This window comes from Vanessa tameamea, chromosome 9, assembly GCF_037043105.1.
Source record: "Vanessa tameamea isolate UH-Manoa-2023 chromosome 9, ilVanTame1 primary haplotype, whole genome shotgun sequence".
Taxonomy (NCBI): Eukaryota; Metazoa; Arthropoda; class Insecta; order Lepidoptera; family Nymphalidae; genus Vanessa; species Vanessa tameamea.
Window position 1 is genome coordinate 4,000,095 of NC_087317.1, and position 19,979 is coordinate 4,020,073.

General features: G+C 31.9%; 1 protein-coding gene across 4 annotated transcripts; it reads right to left on the minus strand.

Annotated features, from left to right (window-relative positions):
- Positions 1-6,506: 6,506 nt before the first annotated feature.
- On the minus strand, positions 6,507-19,777 carry LOC113394192 (protein CLEC16A homolog). Of its 4 annotated transcripts, none has more exons than XM_064215788.1 (17): positions 19,307-19,777; positions 18,858-18,997; positions 18,377-18,525; positions 17,406-17,548; positions 16,776-16,862; positions 15,105-16,186; positions 13,860-14,072; positions 13,273-13,459; positions 13,009-13,135; positions 12,327-12,465; positions 11,662-11,822; positions 11,077-11,235; positions 10,522-10,660; positions 9,927-10,029; positions 9,049-9,184; positions 8,250-8,277; positions 6,507-7,339 (listed from the first exon to the last, which is right to left on the minus strand). In XM_064215788.1, the coding sequence occupies exons 1-16, from the start codon at positions 19,507-19,509 to the stop codon at positions 8,251-8,253; spliced, it is 3,195 nt and encodes a 1,064-aa protein (XP_064071858.1). In that variant the 5' UTR covers positions 19,510-19,777; the 3' UTR covers positions 6,507-7,339; position 8,250. The 4 variants fall into 4 exon arrangements, with proteins under 4 accessions (XP_064071858.1, XP_064071856.1, XP_064071857.1 ...); XM_064215786.1 differs by lacking the exon at positions 8,250-8,277 and having other exon boundaries at positions 6,508-7,339; positions 19,307-19,529; positions 19,601-19,777; XM_064215787.1 differs by lacking the exon at positions 8,250-8,277 and having other exon boundaries at positions 6,509-7,339; positions 9,049-9,181.
- Positions 19,778-19,979: the final 202 nt, after the last annotated feature.

The following is a 19,979-nucleotide window of genomic DNA, read 5'->3' on the forward strand; positions in this document are numbered from 1 at the left end:
TCAAATAAACGTATTTTGGATCTAGAAATCTTTTATCTGAGTCATCACCGAACAATTATTAAATTTTATAGAGTCGTAACATAAAATCGTAAAATAACCCTAAAATCGACTCTGAAAATTTTGAATATCACACATTTATCAAATGTATTTTTACAAAAATTGCTTATTTATAGAACGATATAACCTTTTATAGGAAACATATTTATCTACACCTCCGCTTTGAGTGTCTTAAACACAGATCACACTGGATTTACAACTTTACCAGTCTACGATCTTCTAAAACGAATATATTCCCCTTAAACTTTTTTATTTATCTTCCAAACTAATGCACCAATCTTCGAATTATTTTGAACCATACAAAATGGAACATGTCTTTGATTTGTTTGTAAAAATTATGTGCTTCCACGTAATGCTCACGAAGTGGCTTTTCCTAATCTTACTCGCTTGTATAGCTTACAATAATTTACGCTAGATATTTCATGGCCTAAAAAATTGCCTCGTTTTGATTGAAGTATGAAGTAATAGTCCGTTTAAATTGATTTATTTAAATGTTTTTTTCAGTCTCCAGTTTCGTACAGATCAAAACGGGGCTACGTAATCGCTTGATTACTGACATTTCATTTATTCCAAATGATAAGCTAGATCTAATAGCAATTAAATAATAATTTTATCGATTAGTCGAATGTTTAAATAGCTATGTTCTTTACACAATTTTAACTAAGGCTGCTTGTAGCCTGAAGATGAACTACTATTATAAGTTGCAGACCAAAGAAATGTTCAATATACAATAAATTACAATTCGTTAAGACTAAGATTATCTCTATTATTGTACAAACGTTCCTTTACGTGTATTTTATGAGTTGTAGTTTTGTAAGATTAGTGTATAGTTTACGCATAAATTAAATAATATTTTAAATTCTAATCGAGTTTATTTGCTGACGTTCTGAAAATCCAAATATATGTGTAATAAGATATAATCAGCAACGATGTTTCTGTAATGTATAAATTTATGCTAATAATATGCCTTTGAGTGTTATTGTTTTGAATGTAGACTACGTTATAGGATTTATTTGAGTCTTAATATTCGTTAGTACTAATAATATGGACTAAAATATCTATGAAGAGGTATACAAAACAACCTCACACTACGTAAAATATATTTTTCTTTTTTAATTTTATTGTTCTACATATAATTATGTCCTAATGATAAACATTTTAAATTTCATGTATTTTCTTGCATCTTAAGCAGTCGTTGCCTTTGAACACGTCCCGTGTAGTTATGTACCTTCCAGCAAAAGTGCCTTAGGACACTAATGGTTTCCTTCTGATCGTTGTCGCAACAAAACCGTAGTGTCTTAAAACATTTTTGTCGGTCTGCGGTAGTCCTTACGGTGCAAGTGAAATCGATTTGATAGAATGATCTCTGTGATTTAATGTTGATTATGAAAAGTTTACCGTTGAGCGATGACGTGTTGATATGTAAATTATATTAAACCTTTTTTGTAATAATTGAAAATAATGTATGTCATTGCGCTCAATAAGTTACACAAGTTAATATAAAAGTTTTTATATGACGAGAAATTGAATGCAATTGTTTCGTTTTAGTGTGTATATAATTGTTTTGTCATACCATTATTGGTCATACATCGTTTATATTATTTATAGGCATTGGTGCATATCATGTGTATAGAGCAGATGATTAATCAAATAAATTAGAACAGAAATATAGTTCAAGTCTGTTTTTCTTTAACACCTTCCGCCGAAAAAAACGTCTTTAATCTATAGTTCTGGGTACTGTAGATGTATTCTGTAAGAAACTCGAAACTCACCGCAAACACAAGCGTAAGTATAACGCCATACGTCAGTTGTCAATAAGGACAATATCTATAACCCTTATTTTGTTAATCAACATATGCAATGAACAAAACATGTTGGTTGTTGGATATGCCCTTTTGCGTAATAGTATTAAAATTTAATATAAACGTATGACGTTTCATTAAAATTTAAAACGAGAAAATATTTTAAATTTTACTCATATAAGCACCAGGCCACACACAAAAAAATTAAATTAAAAAATTAAAACAACGATTTAACACTTGATATATTTAATTCCAACGCTAAAATATTTAAAGACTATGTGAACAATTATATTTTATTTACACCGTTATTATTTATTGCAAACCTTAAAAAAAAAATCACAACATAAATTTATGGCTAAACATTTATACTTTTAAAAAGATCAATTTTAAACTACAATTAGATGTTCGTGTTAACATTAAAATAATATACTTAATATTAATTTTATTGTTTAAATATATTATTTAAGGCATTTAGTATAATGGAGAAATGGAGTGATCGAAGTTGAACTACAAACTCACAGCAGTGCAAGGTAAGCTACGCCACGTGCCGGACTAGCGATACGTTGTTACCTGCCGATGGTGTTACATTGCATTATAAAAAAACACACACATTTGAACACGTGTGAGTGGCCGTTCCTGACCGCACACTGCTGTAGGCAATATGGATAAAACTCTAGTTTTGATAGAAAATGAAACTAATACGAGATAATATTCTATAATAATTTATATTTTTTTTATATGGCTTTAAGGAGGCACAGGTTTCATTGTTTCCTTTTAACGTCTTGGCCAGAAACCTTAACAATATATATTATGAAATAGTTTTCACTACACATTAGCTAGGTGTAATTTTTATATTTACAGATACATCTAATGGGAGACTGAAAATCACGCTTTTATATGAAATACTTTTAAACTTCAGTTTCAATATTATTCTTATTTTCAATTTGAACTCTAATAGATGATATTTTTGAATTTTACCCACCATTTTAAACGTGGTACGTAATTATTTTAAATAATATGCCAAATCGGGAGATCAAAAAACATTATACAAAAATAGTTTTTGTGTAATAAAATAAATCAAATCAATTTTAATATTGATGCGTTATCAAAAATAAAAAAATATATCTTAGAAATGGTGAATAATCTACGTACTTAAATAAATTCAATTCAAACTAATAATAAATTAAAACTATAATTAAGATAAGATACAAGATTTTTCTATAACAATCATATAATAGATAGGTTCACGCACGACAGCGCGCGCCGTTAAATAATCTAATTCTATTTTTTTTTTGTTGGGTTCATTCTTATAATTATCGGCACGAGTCGTGAGCACAGCTGGGCAGTAGTGGGATCAAGTTCAGGCATATACACTTTCAGTCCAATTACAGTTGCCAAATAACAAATTAATCCAATAGACGACAAGCATCGACTGATGCGCCAATCGCGTGCAGCCTCAGCGTTCCGACTCCTTTCCTCCAAAGAGACCAAAAAAAGTACTACTGCGCAAGCTAAGGTTGTGCCCACGACTGATGTCGCTTACGTACATTAGCCATCTCACGCACGACCGTCACACAAGTAATGCTCTCCGATAATTAAACGTGAACGCGCGTCTTCAGAAGTAATCAAATCAATAACTCTAGCGGTCATATACGTTGTTTAGCGGATGTTTAGTTGCTAAGATTTATCTCTCTCTGTCAACATTGATTTGAAATTCGAAGGAAGACACAACATAGTTTAACTAGTCAATCCCCAAAACAACATTTATAGGTATAGCCGTAAATGGATACACACTTTTAAAGTGAACCCTCGGACGACATGAAATTTAAATAATGTCAGATTTGGCAACTTTTCTATAGTGTAGGCCGCACTCATCGCGATAATATTCATAGGAGAAAACTTCGCTTCGGTCAAAGATAATTACACAGAACTACAACAATTTATCACGAGTCACGAGGAGAATTTACTAATAATCGAAGTTGTAATACATCGTATTTATTGAGCTCGGTATTTGATCGAAGTGCGGCCGCCCAAGCGGCCAAAATACTTTACGTTCTAACTGCCAATATTCGCGTTTAATATCGTGACAAATACACCCCAGGCATATGTAACGATTGAGTGAAACGTTTTTGACGGAAATACGTTTCAATTTTTTCACTGCTCAACGGGTTTTTTAACATTTAGAATTTTGTTTTGTATCAAATATAATACTGTCAAAGTCATATAGACCTCAAACACATACATTTTGAGCGGGCGAGAGGCTAGTACTAGCTTTAAAGACCACAAAAGCATATAAGCACAGATACCATGAATACTATAACTTATATATAATTGATATATCTATCTTTTAATATAACCAAAAATTATAGACTGACACCATAGGACGGTTCACTAAACAATAGGCTACGTGACTATTGAAATAAAAATATATTTATTATAATTTGTTGGAATTTCATTACAAAATACATACAGAACGAGCAGTGCCCACACTTTCTGTATGTATATTTAAGTAAGCGCGGGGCCAGAGCAAATTCTCTCAAAAAGCGCTTGATCTGCCATGGGTGTCTTAAGTATAAAGTGGTTAAAAAACAATTACATTTAGGTTACATTTTTTTGGGTAATTAACAGTATAGTAGATTACTATAGGTCCAGCTAGGCTCTGACAAGTACAAAAAGTCAGAGATGAGTTTGCCCGGCAATTTATAATTTTGATAAAAACTGAATTTGATAAGAAAACTGATGATAGGGATGAGATGAGTGGGTTTAAGTATGCGAGGCCCCCTTTTGCGCAGGGCCCGTAGCAATTGCTACTCTTGCTACGTGGTTAATCCGGCACAGAACGGGATGAACGTTATAAAAAAATTAAGATTATTCTTTCTTTTAATTTAAATACTTTATTTTGCCTCTAGTTATGTGACTTTAAACACACTAGAACGTATGACGTCGTTCTGATTCATTGACGAGCTAAACGTCCCAATGCTCAATAATATTATATAGTTTTTTTTTGTTGAAACTTAGGTATCCTTTTTTATTTATTATATACAATAATAAACGTGTTTCATTATGTGTTATCGGCAAAATAAATGTTTATTAAGTCAACGCGAACTTTGTAAATATTACCAAAGATGGATTTATTATTTAAAATACATTTGTAGTTATATCTAATTGTGTGACGTCATCATAAAAGAGGGTATCCTTATACAATGCAAATTTAAATCATAAACAATTAGTTGTTATCAATTGAATAGCGAGCGGAATAACAATCCCCTCCCGAACCCCTCGCCGTTACCGCTCTCGCCATTTACGACTTAACTTACACATTCCAACAGCATATAACACAAAGCATATTTAATATACTGTCTATATAATAAATGTATGTATATTAAAGAACTTATATCAACTTCTATCAATAATTGTTAGGTATAAAAAGTAGCCTATCCGTTATTGAGGTTCAAGTTGCTTACCAAATTTATTAAAATTCGGTTCAGTTGGTGTATTTAGTTGGTGGTGCCGTGAAAGCACAACAGACAGACAAATTACTTTTGCATTTATAATATTAGTATATAGTATAGATATCGACTTTTAGCTACTTTTGGACAAATGTCTACTTTTAAAGAGTAGGATTCACGTAGGTTCATAAACAATTATCCATCAGCACTTAGCATGATGTGAAAAAAACATATATTTAGAATTTGAAAGACATTGCGGTGCTTTGGAGTTAAAGTTGGAGCCATATTGGCAGTATAAAAATATATTACGATCATACTATATTACAACATATTTTAGTAAATACATATATATTGTTATTAAAGCACATTAATATATATTGAAGAGACATATTGAAATTAGGACAAGGACAGAGAACACCATAATACTTTCATATGGACGCTATAAATTTAACCTTATTACCAACTTAACGATAATCTTTCGAGACAAAAGTATATACGACAAATGCCCAAGCGATTCCCAACAGAACTTACGTATTGACGACCTCCGTGGTCGAGTAGTGTGTACACCGGTTTTCATGGGTACGCCACTCCGAGGTCCCGGGTTCGATTCAAGGCCAAGTCGATGTAGAAAAAGTTCATTAGCTTTCTATGTTGTCTTGGGTCTGGGTGTTTGTGGTACCGTCGTTACTTCTGATTTTCCATAACACAAGTGCTTTAGCTACTTACATTGGGATCAGAGTAATGTATGTGATGTTGTCCGAATTTTTTTATGTTTATTATCAAGTTAAATGTTTAAATTAATCAATGCAATGTATAATTCTAGAAATTTATCTACAAGCGCAATCTACGCTATGTGAATAGGCCGAATGTTATGAGAACGACCAAGAAATTAAAAAAAAAAAAAGTCGTTACTCGATGTTTTCAACTCGATTGCTTAATTTATATTTGGTGGTTGGACTTGCCATAGCAATAAATATTATAAAAGGCTCCGTATCGAGTTATTCATCCGTACTATGCAATCACCTTACCGCACATCTCACGAAGTCTTAATAAACATACTTATGTTCGGAAAACGTTTAAAAAAAAAATTTTAGATGTTGAAAAAGAGTAACTACCGACTTTCTTGCCGGTTCTTCTCGGTAGAATATACATTCCGAACCGGTGTTAGCTTTATTTAATATAGTTTGTTAAATGACGATTCAAAAGTGCTTGTAAATGCCTAATTGAATAAAGTATATTTTGATTTTGATAATGTATTATTTATTTTGATCAAGATAAACGCTATTTTACAAATCAATTGAACTAGAATAAGTGTTTAATTATGACCATGTTTTAAATATAAAAATGATTACTCGCATTTATCTATAAGAGACAGGTTTTTCTGTAAGAATTATCAATGATAATATACTAGCCGCTCCGCGCGGATTCACGCAAGTTACTACTTCGCCCTTGCCGTTTTAAGTTTGCGCAGTTAAGCGCTTGCTTGCGGACGATAAAACGTTCACCTGTGCAAATCAAACACGACCTACAATGTTTCTTTAGATAGCATTTTATATCTTATTATCATTTCGTTCCCACACAAATAAATACCAAGAATTAAAACTGTACCTTTAAGCGGTAGTCTTTTATCGATCAACCCGACTGTTCAAGAGAAACGTAAAGTGTAGTCGGACCATTATATTGCTCTATAACTGTTCCTCTATATCCCACTAAAGAATATTAAATATTATTAAAAATCAATAAATTATCACTTCTCACATCTGGATACCTGTTAAAACAAATCTACTTTAAATATAAATAGAAAAATCACAAGAGAAATATGTATTAAAGAATGTAATTACATCACTAGCCTCGGAAACCAATTTAAAACGGGGTTTTAACCAAATCAAGTTTCACTTGTCAAGGATTGGACTAATATCAAATGGTTTCGACGATTCCTTTCCGTTTAAAGCGCGGTTCGCTTGATATAAACGACGTTTCCTCTGAAGACGTACTCGTTAGCTTCGGGTGCTGTGACGTGCTGGGTGTACTCTGGAAATGATAATTACTTGTTAAAACTTATCAAATGAGTATATATGTTACTGTAAAAGCTCGAACTAAGGTAAATCTTTAGATTTTCCAGTAAAACCTAAGATTTAGCGACATGAGTTGGTAAATGTAAGTATTTATTATAAAGGGACGACTTTTTCGGACTTCTACCATTCCAACCTAACCTAACGTAATATGTAAATCCTAAGATTTACCAAGTGAATGGTGGTAAAAGTTCGAATCCCAAAGTTTTATGGACATTTACCATTCATAATCGGTAAATCTTAAGATTTACCGTAGTTCGAGCTTTTACAGTAACATATAGAAATCAAAATTTAAAATAACATTCATAGAGTGGAAGAGTACGTATTCGTTTTGCGAGACACCACATATTCCAAGTTATATCATTTTGTCCCCTATGTATGTTAAAAGACTTTGTATTTTAATAAATAAGTAAAAAACAAGAATTAAAAATTATGCATTAACTATTATTTTACGCGTATCTTTAAGCTATTGCTATAAAAAAAAAAAACACTAGTTGAATCTACACAATTCTATTATATACCGGAATACATAAGTTCTGATATATATTGTTAAATTAATACATATATGTACATGAATAAAAAAGCACTGATAAACAATGCATACTAAATGCAATGCTATGATACATATATATATATTTAAAATAGTCTTTTTAAAGCGTACTAAAATTACTATATTATATTATTCGCGCATGCGCTGCTTAATGGATATACTGGCAAGTGAGGTATTATTTAACATTTTTTTTTAAATAGTAATGATAACATGAAAATTATTAAAATCAATGTCATAATGAAATATCTATATAAATATTAATTTTGTTATTAAGATGCGATGATGATTAAGCATGAATTTTACTCAATAAATGAATTACCTCACTCTCCAGTATCGCCCTCTAGCGGCTGTAAAATGAGAGTTTCCTTTGACACAGACAATTAAAACACACGTTACATAGCATGCTCTAAGACAAGCTTAAGAGTATATACGAGTAACGTTAGGTCCATGTCACATTGGGTGATTAAGAAGTTAGTTGGAATTGCTTTTTTTTTTTTTTTAATAAGCTAAGCTAGCGATGAAGTTTCAGTTTCAATCCTAAATCCTTGTATTAATCCAACTCGTACTCCCCATGATTATTTGTTTCATATATATAACGGGGCTTTTAGTAACAGCTTACTTAATGGGAAGGGAAACTCGTCATACTAGATACCTTGCATGACTGAAATTTTTCATTATTTTTCATTCATAAGTAGACGTTAAATTAGACATTTTTCAAATCTAGTCACTTAAATCTGATCTGAGTTTGTAGAATCTTTTACATTATATTAACAAACAGACAACAATAAAGACGGTTGGATAACCTGTAGTTTAAAAAAAATCGTCAAAAGTTTAATAGTAAATACGTCGTAAATAAGATAACTACCAGCAATAAAATATCCGAAATAAAATATTAACTTCAATTTCGATATAGGAACAAAATTAATAAAATTAAAGAAACACAATTTCACACACGCAAACATACATTTATTTAGTAAGTTTATATAAACTTTTATTACGAAACACTTAACACAACCAATCAATACAATAAATTAAAATTACGCATTTATTTTTATTGTACGTCTCCCTTGCCACTAATATTAATTTAAAAAATATCTCTTAATACTAGGAAACGTTACCTGTTGTGAGCTAGTGGAAGGTATAGCGGCCGCCAACCCAGAAGATTTCCTGATATCTTCCAGCGGAATTTCCTCCGAGCGCGCCCGAGGCGAGCCCTCCCTAGAGGCGTGAGTGCTACTGGTTCGCGATACGCTACTGAACGAAATTAAACATATTGGACATTCTAGAAAGGAAAAAATAATCTTGATATAATGACGAAATGAAATTTGTTTGAAAAAAAAAAAAAACAAAATGAATACGATTGCAATATCACACATTTTTTTTTCTCTAGTCTTGTCAAAGACTTGACAAGTCGCTCATGTGAATTATTATATGTGAATATAACCTACAACACAGCAGAATTTGTCAGTCATGGAGATTATATAATAATAATAACCTTTGTGATGTTATTGTACTGTGTTGGTTATTGATGAAAATAAACATTTATTTATTATTAATAATAATATAAAAAAAATTGGTGGTCTGTAAAGTTAGTTTACGGACGATAATTTTATGTGATACGAGTAGTAACTCGTACCCGTCGGCTAATGGAGTAGAAGAGAGATAGATGCGTCACAAGCCGATCGCTTAGATCGTGCCTCTCTATCGCTTGTTCCGCGCTCTCGCTCGCACGCTCGACTCAGCCGAAACGTAACAATGAGTCATGCTTTTTCGTGCGTGCAGTCGGCGTTCATCGATTCATAAAACGTTATTACGTCAAAAAAAGTCACAAACAAGATTGCGAGCTTATAGACAGACCAACTTTAAACTGGAATGTAAGAGGAAGACTGATATCTAAATGAATTATTACAATTGACAAGCTATCGATGTGACATATGAATTAAGTACAATTATATACAGTCGAAGGTACATTTGGACGCTAGATTTAAAGACGTACCTCTCTCTGCTAGTGGTCCGCTCGCGATACACCACGATCCCGTCCTTGAGCACGTGTCCGCTCGGGCGGCGCAAGCGACGCTCTGTGTCATCCCCGTCTAGACCTGTTATAGAATTTTCATATAACTAATAATGCAAAACAAAGCACAAAAACAAGATGAAGTATCCCAATAAATAATTAACGTGTATTGAGTGTATGTTAATTTATAGTTATTTAAATAGGGCTTTGTGCAAGCCCACCTGTATAGGTACTCAGCGTATATTCTACTTTCAAGCATCAATACTAAGTATTGTTGTGTACCGGTTTGAAAGGTGAGTTAGCCAGTATAACCACAGGCACGAGGAACATAACATCAAGGTCCAAATGTAGCTGGCGCATTGGCGATGTCCATGAGCCGTTGTGACAATCGCCCAAATATGTGGCGGACTCAGGTGCTTGTTTATTTTGCTGTGTATCGGGTTAAACTCAGTGTTTATTTCAGAGTTATTGTATACTCGGCACAGTAATTAACGAGAATGTATCAAGTGTCACTGAGAAAATCAGAGTATGTTGCGGTCAGACTAGCTGACGAGTCCCCCCCGCCCCCGCCGCTCACCCGAGTGCCGGCGGGCGGCGAGCGCGGGCCGCGCGAACAGCGGGCGGTGCCGCGGCGCGGGCGCGGGCGCCGACACGCCGCTCACCTCCAGCAGGCGCCCGATCTGCTGCATTTTCTTCTGCCGGGACTTCGTCCGGCCCTGTTCGCAATGCATTCAATATCATGAACGATCGTACTATTGATTCATTTGATTGTACGTAATGTTATACGTACTACGCGTGGACGTATCATCTATTCTATATATTTAGCATATTTTGAGTCATTACAGATGTCAATCTTCCTATTTTATTAGGAATTAGTTATCAGAGCAAACATATACAAATTACAAATCTAAAACGTGTAAAATGAATACCTGACAGTTCATATTTTTAAATTTTTAAGAATTCTTAGAACTAGAGTTATTTTATTTATTTATTTTTATGAAGTTATTTATATAGTTCTGCGACGTAATTTTTTTGCGAGTAATCCTCTGTATTTATTTTAACTGTTTCGAAAGTCACAACATACAATAACCAACCGTTCATATCTCTATATAAAAAATTAAATAAATAGTACCTTAGTCAGTCTTTGTTTTGCTGCCATACTTCGAATGTGGTCATCGAATTTGAACTTGGCTCTCAGAAGCACCGTCCGGGGCAGAGCCCCGTGCGCCCCGATGCGCGGCTTGTGTATTGTTAAGTGTAAGCATCGTGGATCTTCTTTATCTCCTTGTATCTGTGATAAAAATTACTAACTAACGACTTATCATAAGTACCTTTATATAATAAAGTAGCAACTCACTTCGGCTCTCATGCGTGAAAATTACTAGTATATAAAATGAAGAAATATAACTTAAGCCCTATAGCACTCAGGAATTAAGTAGCTTTCTACCAGACTTATTTTTTGAATTAGGTCATAAGTTCCGAAGTTTTGGCTAATTTAAATACAAACAAACAAATTAGTGTTTATAATAATATTATAATCATTTATTATTAATAGGTATTAAAACTATCATTAGGTGGTAGTATTTTAATATCGACGATTCAAAAACGCTTCATTGTGAAGTTTACTTATTTGATTTGATTGTATATCACCTTTTTTTTAATTAACTTTATTATGTTTGTCTAATTTGATCTTTTAAGTTTTCGAGGCTTGAATTACCTCTAAATCCTGCAAGCTACCGACAAGCTTTGCAACGCCCCACCCCAGCCTCTGCTTATCCGGCTCAACGAGGATCACTTGGATATTATCAACGGCGAGGAACCTGTGATGCCATGTTCCGTCTTTCTGCGTTATATCGCAAGAGATAAGATCCGAATCATCTGTAAAAAAATAAGAAAACACTTTTATAAATATGGTCTAAGTCATAAACATTTGCAAACCCGAATAGTGTCAAATTCGTAGGATGTCTTAATCTTATATTAGTTATTTAAGAATTATTCAATGAAATACAAATTCATATAAATAAATAAACTGTATGTTCATTTTGAACCAAAGTTTATATAAACACTTCTAGACTCAATTTTAGTCTATGGCGTATGTCTAACGCCATTATTGTATCAACAACAGTCCAGCGACAATACGTTTAGTTGAGATCACATGATATCATTATTTATTATCAATTTTAAATACAATATTTTTGTAGCAAAATAAAATATTATACAAAAAACAATATAAATGAGTAAGCTATTACGCAAAATATTTACTTACAAAATAATGAAAATCTAAATATACCGGTAAACTTAACTCAAGCTTCTTAAAATGGCCTATCAGTTATAATATATTTACTGTCATCATAATAAAATTGAAATGACGTATCAACTCACTGAGATCCAAAGTATCTCCAACCGGCACGAAAGGGGCGGGGTTCGCTAGAGGCAGTTGAGTTTCTGTCTTCCCGGTCAGTTTCAAGTATAGATCTCTTATGAGGAAGAACGTCCTTATAGCACGACGGGCTCTTTCCATCTATAAATAATAATAATATCTCATCTAATAAATCAATCTTTAAAGCTGTGTTACCCAACTTCATCATTAATATATTATTTAAAAATATAAACATACTTCTAGGTTAATCTTTTATTAAATAACCGATAATAGGCAATGTTCGATATTAAATGCATGTTTTAATTAAATACAAATTTATGGCATTTTTTTTATATGCTAGCGCAATGAAGTCTGATTGTACAAACCATCAGATACATAAGCGATTCAAAATAAGCAATTTTAATATAGCATATCATAAAATCATAAAATAATCTTCGAAATGATTTACTAAATTTAATAATTAATATTCTACCCCTAATACCTTAAGTATTGTTCTGTTCCATTTTGAATGGTGATACAGTGTAGGTGAGGCACAAGGGTTAGAACACATTGGTTCCAACGGTAGATAGTGTATTGGTGTTGTAAGGAATGGTTAATTTTTGGCCACTAATCGTAAGATGTTATGTTATGTAGGTCCTCCACCTGCCTACTCTAAAATTGTTCTAATATATCTCAAAAATGTACCTCTCCACTGGGTAATCGCTTTTCGAATGCAATGCCAGACATTGGCGTGCGCGTGGGCGGTAAGAGTATAGCTGCGTCCATACACAGCCATTCCACGTTCAGAGGACGTTTACTCATCTCGCAATATCTATTGAAATAACCCCACACTTAGATAAACTTTTAATGGATCTGAAGATACTCTTATCAAACATAAATAATTATCATATCATCTTATATAATATATTTAACGATTTTTGACTAAAGCGGAATTTGTCGAAAACTCACTCATCTTCAAACATATCCAGGAATATGTCGTCACACTTGTAAAAGTTACGCGCTAACGCTGCGGCTCTTCCTCGTAAATTATCTGCAGTGGAAATATGTCTCGAGCTGGCAACACCAGTACTGCCCTGCATAGCGGTACGCAGCAGACGAACAGTTAACTCGCACGTTACGAGCCGTACTTTAGATGCTGAAATAGTTTATTATTAATTATAAATAATATTATGAATTGAAATAAATATCATAAAAGTCCACGGAATAGAGGAAAAGGGTGGGGGTAGAAAAAATAACTTACATCTTTGTAATTGGGAACACACTAATGTTGCAACGTATTTATATACATAAGACTAAGCAAAATCAACACCAGTGATTTTTAAAATTTTGATTTAGCCCATAGTATGTATATGACAGTACACAACATCTTAACTAAATGAGCATAGATAGATATAACTATCTCTTTCTAACGTTAGAGTATAATAATAGTGAATACTTGTTGAACAGGACTACCAGTTCATATAATATATTTATGAGATTGTGAACACTAAAACGGTACTTATAGTATATTATGAAAGCATTTCATACAAACTTACCAGGCTTGCAACTCAAGTTCGCTATAACCATTAGTTTCGAAATGAAAAGCGCGTTGAAACTGTCAATCATCCTCTGCTCAGACTGATTACACTCTTCCGGATTGTCACTTGACGTAGATTCTTGTTTTGTATTGGAATTTGTGGGTACATTTGATTTACTAACATCATGTATATCGGGATACAGCAATGTATCCAGTAGTTCTGGATTAACACCTATAATTATTGAATAATGTATGAGAATCATATCAAAACATCAATGTAGATAGATTTCAACCTGATCACTTGGTCTCGTGTGTGCTATTAAATAACACTAACGACAATGAAAAAATACATCTAAAAAAACAACTTGGTTTAAAGTCACCGGTTTTTATATAATACTAAAGAGCCCCAGCTTCGCATGGATGCAACTTATTTATAAAGCAAGTTACAACCAGTTATCTGACCCATTGCGCAGTGAATGATTTTTTGGTTACATATAATTAGAAATTGGTGAGATCTTCTGGTAGAGATATTTTGTTTTTCAGACGTATTTCTATTGGATTAAAATTATGATCAGCTCGGCTAAAATACGTGATATAAATATAATGTATATTCTATAGCAAAAATAATGTAGTTTTCTATGAGTGAAAATTTTAGAATTGGTTCATTAGTTCCGGACAAATACAGATAGAAAAACACAAATTTAACATCTTTATAATATTATTACAGTATTGATTGTTTCATTGACCCCATTCGAGATACATATACACTTTGTTTATTCATTAATAAAATATTTAGTCAAAACACATATTGCAGGATTTCTTAATTTAATAATTTCAACTGTAATATCTGTAATTCAGATTTAAATAGCCTAACTAAGTTAACTACCGTTTTGTCCCTGTAAAATATACTCAATTTAAATGAGTTAAAAGTGCCTTTATGAGTCTTTAAATTATCTGAATGAACATTAGTCACGATAATACATTATTGTAACTGTAAATGAATTGTTTATTTAAATAAAATCTGTTATAAATTAAATTATTAATTAAAATGTCTAAGGAATAAAGTAAACAACATATCTTACCCACTGATAACCAGGTCAGCAATAAAGAAAAAAAAGTTATTTTAAAATGCGTTTGTGGAACAAGATTATATAGCGTATAAATGTTTTAACATTGACTTCACATTTATCTTAGGATAAAATTATCACTCAAATTTTACAGACAAAAAATAATTCTATATTTAAAATAATATATATATAATTACCTTTATTATTTATTAAAGCATAAAGCAAACACAGCGCAAAAAGCGCTTTATAATCGTTTTCACTACAGTCCAAGGAATCCAATATTGTTTTTAAAAACGGTCTTTTGTCTATGTTCTTCGCCTCTCTTTCTAAAACATTTTCTACAGTTGTAACGCGCTCAGTAGCACTAGTAGTTTTTACGCCTAATAACTTTTGTTTTTCTTCATCAGTTATATTATTAAAATCCGACACGGCCTTTGAGGAAGTCGATTCAATACCAGAATCAGGGAGAGGAGAATCCGGCATATTTTCTTTAACAAGGGTTACTGAACTACCCGATTTGACCGTTTGAATTTGGGTCACCAAATCTTCCGTGGAATCGTGAGCGATGCTCGATGTTTCGCTTATATGAGAAGTGGACGGGAGTGAATTCGATACCAACTCAGGATCGAGATCACAACTCGAATGGTCAGTATCATATCCAAACGATTTAGCACCAGCAAATTCTGGAGTCGTATAATCTCTTTCAGAGCACGATGTGTTTTCCAAAGCCTTTTCCAAACTCAATTGCGGTTTCGAGAACTCTAATTTGACACTCGACTTTGCATGACTTACATACACGTCCAATATCTTAGTGGCGCCCTCTTCGAACACTGATAAATTGGATTGTAATATTATCCAAGCGAGAGCGTGGACTATTGGTCCGTGGGTTATTATTAAAAACACTTGCGACAGTAGAAAAAGAGCGACTACGGATGACACGGATGGCTTTGTTTCCTCTTCGGATTCGTGTCTTTGCATTGGATAGTTCAGTCTCGGGGGCGTATCTGAACTTTTCCCTGTTAATATCGCTTCCAAATTCCTCGTAATGACTTCGATGCTTTGTAAATGATCTCTGTTGTAAGGAGAAGATGTAACGGGACGCTTCGTAGATTCGGATGTTAGGGAATAAATATATAAAGGTATCAGGAGTTTGTGCAAGAGATGCTCAGTTAATACGTCATTCAGGTCTGGAATGTTTAGACATAGGATATCGTTGATGTAGTGTAGGTGGTCCAAATGTTCGGCCACTAAATCGGCAAGTTTCTGTTGTGACTGATGGCTGAAAAGAAATTTAAAATAATTTGTTTAATACCTACAAATCTATAGGCCACTCTTAAATAGTGGCTCTGAAGATCTACGATTTATATTTCTGCAGGCACTACCGCATCACGTATTCTATCGCCAAAAAGAAATAATTGTTATGTTCCGATATGAAGGTCATAACTGGTTCTGACCGAGCCCGTGTCATTACAGGAGAGAGATTCATAACATCTTAGTACCTTTAGTATGTTACGTGGAGCGTTAGTGATATTAGTTGTTAATGTTTTTCAGTGTCGATCAGAAGTGGAGATCACTTATCAGTGGCCACATCTATCAGTCTACTTGCATATTTCATTAAAAAATTCAGAAATAGCTTTTAATTCCAATATAAAATAGCCTAAATTTATACTAAATAATAGTGAAAAGATTTCAAATATTCAGTCTACAACAAAAATAAAGTCATTTCAGTGTTCTAACAACTCCATCCTATATTTATAAATTACTACAGACATAATTGTGACATTATTTTAATTAATTGATTGATAAACATGATTTACTACTGTATAAAGAGACCAAAGTATTCAATTAAGATAAATTAAATTACTCACTCAGCGTCGTTTCTGACACACGCGTCTAGTTCCAGTATGTGTTTGCCGATAAACCATACAAGGTTACTGAAGTATGGAGCTGCAGTTCTATGTTGAAATAAAAACAGTAATTTAAATTAAATTTATAAAAACATTACAATTATGCATAAAAATGATATCTGTACTAATATTACGAACGCGAAATTAATTCTATCTGTCACCACTTCACACTTAAACCGCTGAAACGATTTAGACGACATTTGGAGATAGTTTGAGTCCCGGGGAAAGACCAATCTACACCGGAAACGTGAGCGAAGCCGTGAGCGACTATTACAAGACAAATATTTTGTTAGTAGTAGAAACAAAAACTACTATTGACCATATCTTCCTCTTAAATATCTCTTGAGTTAAGATACGCTAAGAGTTATTTCAATCAATCTAAAATATTTTTTTAGAAATATCTATACATATAAAATTAATTTTGCCCATACAAATTATTTTTTGTAAACGTCAACAATTTTTTTTTAACTGGCAATACTATACACACTCAGACTCTAACAAAAACTATCTAGTATTAAAAATATATTAGCTAAACAATGTATAATAGTACAATTTACAAAATTTTATATCAGTAATAATAATTAATTTTACCTATCCCTGATGAAACGCAGCATACTGGCATCTTGTACTCTGTAGACATTAAGAGTCAATGTACGTACTGCGATTCTAACCATCGATTCTGGATGATTGAAAAATTTTATAGCCTCTGTGTAAAGAGGAAAGTCCTTTGTATGCTGTAATAAAAAACACGTATTTTAATGCTATTGTTAAATCCCACAATGTTTTTTATTGGATGGATATAAGGTACTTTGATTATACTTTGATTGATTAAGCCTTACTTTGTATACATTGCTCTGTTTGAAGTAAAAAAATATTACAAAGAAATTCATATAATATGGATAAATATATTCAATTTTTATTTTAAGTCTCTAGAAGATAAAAATGTAATTTATTTCATTTTTTAAAGGTTGTCCACAGTGGCTTGTTTATAAAATATATTTGCACATCCTGGAGTCCCCATAAAACAAAAGAAAATAGAAAAGCGAAGATCATAATTAAAACAGTGTTATTGCTAATTGTACGAAGAGAAAGTTTTAGTATGTACAACAAAATATGTATGTAATCATATTTACATTTTCATATATAATGTATGTTATATAAATTCAATAAATAATTTCATTTCCTAGAAATTATTTCAACACAATTTATATTATGGGTGTATTATTAAATAAATTGCTTTGCATATAGTTAAACTAATTGAATAATTTGAAAAGCATTAAGTACTACTTTGTCTAAGAAATAAATACATTATTAATCATATGTTTTTTGGCTTAGCATATTTTAACCCTCACTTGTACAAACCTATCAAATTGTAAAACCAATTGTAACACTTTATACAGAGGAAAATAAAGAAATACTATTACTACATTAATATAAAACTAAGACTAATTTATCCTTGTGGTAAATAAGTTTTCATCAGATAACATCACACAACAACACACACACATAAAGTTGCTTGTGTTAATAAGCTGTATCAAATATTCAATTTTTTATTGTCATACCTCATTATAGAAGAAGTGAATAGTGTGATTATTCAATTTAAGGCTCAGAGTCTTGAGGAACGATATATAATATGCCATCACTTCTTCATCGGAGATATCAAACTTATGAACTATTATTGAGTTAACATGATTGTTACTTAATAAATAATCTGAAACATAAATTATAATTATGTAATATGTAACTGACTTTCTGATTTATGTAAGATTTATATGCTAATGTTAAGCACAGATTGTGATCATTGCTAGACCTATCAAGCAATCTTATGATTAATTTCTGAAATTGTTTTATACTTTTTAAGTAAGGAGGAAAATTGCTGATATTTTTAAATCAATTATATGTGTACATTTCATGAAATTTAAAGAAACTTTGATTTGAAATGAAATGATATAATAATCATGTATTTATTCGAATTCAAAGTACATTTAATAAATATGATTTTAATAATCATCTGAAGTAATTTCGGAAATGCTTACTACTTACATAGTGATGTTTCATTTCTTATATTTTCAAAGAGTATGTTGAGAGTTTGTAACAACTGCACACAAACATATGATGAGCCACCACATTTTTGTCTCATAATCTTCAAAAAATATGATAACATATTTTTTTCTAAGAAAAAACTGTAATAATAGATATCATAACATTATGTTGAAAATCTGTATTGACACTATTGATATTTGACTCCCATAAAAATAATACAAAACAGAGTTTATTTATGTATAAAGTTACTAATGTTTAAAGCCCTAATAACTAAACTTGAAATTATTTTTTTTGTTAGTAGCCTTAATATTTGATTACTGTTCACTTATCATTGTCTAGAGAATAAATTAACCTTGAAAATACGAAATATAGATTTGAGCTGAATACACAAAAACTTGTTACTTTAGGTTTTTGTGTGAAAACTTTATGTTATTTGTTTAAATACTTACTCAAAAACGGAACTGTCATTTTGATCACCCCATATCAAGATTTCTGCTATGCACCGTAAAGATTCCACTAAGATACCTCGATTATTTTCAGACACAGTTGTGTTTTTGCAAAGTATGTTGTGCAAATATTTTAATCTTTCTAATGAATGAGGATTTTTGGGTCGACCCCAGCCACCTCCGAACCAACTACGACTTCGAAACATTACGGCACTAATTTCTCACACTGTTTAGGGATAAATCAGAAACATTTTTCTCATAAAGTTTGGACAAAATATACGTCACAAATGAGCGCACCTTTACATATTTTGAAGGACAGTCTAAAATGTCATCTTAAGATACGAAAACATATATCAAACCCAATTAACTACATCTGCCTATTGGTTTATTGTTTTATTTTCATGTTTTTTATTATTTTAACACTTCCTGTTCATACGTGCTTTGCTAATCTAATTTTGACAGCTGTTTGACAACACTTTATGAACTTGCGTTTTGATATTACAAATGGTAATTTAGAGATCGTATCCGTAAATATTGTTAATTATTTAAAAAAAATAGACTATAATTAATTAAATATGTTTTCCATCTGAATTTTGAAGTATAAGAATATAAAAATTATGAATAAAAGTTTTAATCAATTATTTTTTTCCATTTTCATTATTCAGGTTATGCATAT